The following is a 3,380-nucleotide window of genomic DNA, read 5'->3' as shown; positions in this document are numbered from 1 at the left end:
ATTGTGATGGAAACGGAAATCGTTTTGAGAATCAAGCAGAATGTCGCTTAAAATGTTTCTATTCTCGTACTCCAGGTACAGATTTTTTGCATGTTGTTGAAGAAATACAGTTTTGAAATGCTTCCAGATCTGCATGTCGAAGAGTGATAGTGATAGTGAATTGATGGTAGATTTTGAGAAAAAAAATGTGCTTTTTGTTTTATTTGCTTTGCTGTTCTTTTCTATTTTAATGAGACACTTTCCATTAGTTCTACAAGTTTAGTCTTGAAAAAACACTGCATGCAAAAATGGTTATTCAAGCGGAATGTAGAATATGTTCTTATCCACTTCATAATTGCCCTTTCCTTGTCAGTCTCAAAACCAGTTAAAACATTAAGATAAAATTCTTCTTTTGTAGATTCTTGCATGGCGTTTTCGCTGTTGCTGCTTTTTATTTTCAAGTTACAGATTGTCTTGTGTTTTTAGTGCTGGGTTACAATTTCGCTAAAAGTGTTTTTGTGATGTTAGAAGCTTACAGTTGGCAATTGATTGAACTTTAGTTTTTAGCATGGTGCAGAAGTTCCATTTCAAGAGCTGAAAATGCTTTAAAAGCTAGATAGAAAGAAAAATATTATTTTTTACCAGTCAAGTTAACAATGAATGCAATTTATTTTAAAGTAATGATTGTACCTTTGTTTTGACCAAGAGTCAAATGCTGTCTGGTGTTTTGGGAGCAGGAGTTTGGTCCGGAAATTGTATTTTGTCTCTACACTTATTAGCTTCAATATATTCATACATTAAATGAGATTTTTTTCTTTTTATGGTTAGGAAGTTACACTTCATCAGAACGTGGAGTATATGAAAGGGACCAAGGTCAATCTGCTCAGGGTCAAGGTCATTCAAAGTCCGGTCAAGGTCAAACTGGAATGGATCATAGCCATGGTGAAGCAAAAACAAATCATAGCCATAGTGGATCTGAAATGGATCATAGCCTCACTAAATCAAAAACAAACGATAGCCATGGTGAAGCAAAAACAGATCATAGCCATGGTGAATCAGAAATGGATCATAGCCATGGCAATTCAAAAACAAATCATAGCCATGTCGAATCTGAGATGGATCATAGCAACAGTGAAGCAAAAACAAACCCTAGCCATGGAACATCAGGAGTGGATCATAGCCATAATTTTCTAGATGTCTGTTCATTGGACAGCAACCCTGGAAGGCTGTGTTCTAATTGGACGATATATTGGGCTTTTAATTCTACAAGTCGAAGATGTCAGAGATTTTATTATGGTGGTTGTGATGGAAACGGAAATCGTTTTGAGAATCAAGCAGAATGTCGCTTAAAATGTTTCTATTCTCGTACTCCAGGTACAGATTTTTTGCATGTTGTTGAAGAAATACAGTTTTGAAATGCTTCCAGATCTGCATGTCGAAGAGTGATAGTGATAGTGAATTGATGGTAGATTTTGAGAAAAAAAAATGTGCTTTTTGTTTTATTTTAGTTGCTTTGCTGTTCTCGTCTATTTTAATGAGACACTTTCCATTAGTTCTACAAGTTTAGTCTTGAATAAAAACACTGCATGCAAAAATGGTTATTCAAGCGGAATGTAGAATATGTTCTTATCCACTTCATAATTGCCCTTTCCTTGTCAGTCTCAAAACCAGTTAAAACATTAAGATAAAATTCTTCTTTTGTAGATTCTTGCATGGCGTTTTCGCTGTTGCTGCTTTTTATTTTCAAGTTACAGATTGTCTTGTGTTTTTAGTGCTGGGTTACAATTTCGCTAAAAGTGTTTTTGTGATGTTAGAAGCTTACAGTTGGCAATTGATTGAACTTCAGTTTTTAGCATGGTGCAGAAGTTCCATTTCAAGAGCTGATAATGCTTTAAAAGCTAGATAGAAAGAAAAATATTATTTTTTATCAGCTGATTTAACAGTGAATGCAATTTATTTTAAAGTAATGATTGTACCTTTGTTTTGACCAAGAGTCAAATGCTGTCTGGTGTTTTGGGAGCAGGAGTTTGGTCCGGAAATTCTATTTTGTCTCTACACTCATTAGCTTCAATATATTCATACATTAAATGAGATATTTTTTCTTTTTATGGTTAGGAAGTTACACTTCATCAGAACGTGGAGTATACGAAAGGGACCAAGGTCAATCTGCTCAGGGTCAAGGTCATTCAAAGTCCGGTCAAGGTCAAACTGGAATGGATCATAGCCATGGTGAAGCAAAAACAGACCGTAGCCATGGTGAATCAAATACAAATCATAGCCATGGTGGATCTGAAATGGATCATAGCCTCACTAAATCAAAAACAAACCCTAGCCATGGAACATCAGAAGTAGATCATAGCCATAATTTTCTAGATGTCTGTTCATTGGACAGCGACCCTGGAAGGCTGTGTTCTAATTGGACGATATATTGGGCTTTTAATTCTACAAGTCGAAGATGTCAGAGATTTTATTATGGTGGTTGTGATGGAAACGGAAATCGTTTTGAGAATCAAGCAGAATGTCGCTTAAAATGTTTCTATTCTCGTACTCCAGGTACAGATTTTTTGCATGTTGTGTTTGAAATGCTTCCAGATCTGCATGTATAAGAGTGAGGATTGAAAATTGATAGTAGCTTTTGATAAATCTTTTTTGCTTTCTCATTTGGTTGCTTTGAATTTAGGTCAGACACTTCCCAATAATTCTACAAATTTGAAATAATTAAGGAATCAAAAGAGAGGGATTTTTTTACAGAATGGTGAGATGATGGTTTTTCTTTTTCCAATCATACCTAACTAATAATTACTCTTTCATTGTTAGTCTAAGAACTAGATGAAACATATTAAGATAAAACATTTTGAACTAATTTTGAGTTTTGAATAGATTCTGTTCTAGAATTTTGCATGGCTTTGTTGCTGCTGCTGGGCTTCATTCTTGAAGTTACAGATTGTCTTGTGTTTTTAGTGCTGGGTTACAATTTCACAAGTGTTTTTGTGAAGTTAGAAGCTTACAGTTGGCAATTGATTGAACTTTCTTAATTTCTTGCATGGTGCAGAAGTTTCGTTCCATGGGCTGAAAATGCCTTTTCTAAGCAAAGAGAATTCTTTATCAGTTCAGTGAAAAATGAAAATTTTATCTTAAATATAATGGATGATCCTCTAGTTTTATCAAGAGTCAATTGACTTGGTCTTTTGGAAGCAGCAGTTTAGTCCCACAAGTCCTACAATGTTTTGTTTCATACATTAAATGTGATATTTTTTCTTTCATGGTTAGGAAGTTACACTACAGGGCGTGGAGTGTCTGGAAGGGACCAAGGTCAATCTGGAGCAGGTCAAGGTCAATCTGGAGTCAATCAAAGACATGGTGAAGCAAAAGCAAATCATACCCATGGCACATCTGGAATT

The 3,380-nt window shown here is 35.1% G+C and overlaps 2 protein-coding genes across 2 annotated transcripts; both read left to right on the top strand.

Moving 5' to 3' along the window:
- Positions 1–1,169: 1,169 nt before the first annotated feature.
- On the top strand, positions 1,170–1,337 carry LOTGIDRAFT_100969 (hypothetical protein; the record flags this gene model as incomplete). The annotated part of the gene is made up of 1 exon (XM_009054737.1): positions 1,170–1,337. A coding segment is annotated over one exon (168 nt), but the record flags the coding sequence as incomplete, so codon positions are not given.
- A 936-nt stretch (positions 1,338–2,273) lies between these two features.
- Positions 2,274–2,585, top strand: LOTGIDRAFT_147296 (hypothetical protein; the record flags this gene model as incomplete). Its single annotated transcript, XM_009054736.1, has 1 exon — positions 2,274–2,585. One exon carries the CDS (start codon positions 2,274–2,276, stop codon positions 2,583–2,585), a length of 312 nt encoding a protein of 103 aa, XP_009052984.1.
- Positions 2,586–3,380: the final 795 nt, after the last annotated feature.

Source organism: Lottia gigantea, assembly GCF_000327385.1.
Source record: "Lottia gigantea unplaced genomic scaffold LOTGIsca_2227, whole genome shotgun sequence".
Classification (NCBI taxonomy): domain Eukaryota; kingdom Metazoa; phylum Mollusca; class Gastropoda; family Lottiidae; genus Lottia; species Lottia gigantea.
This window is presented reverse-complemented; position numbering and strand designations above follow the sequence as displayed.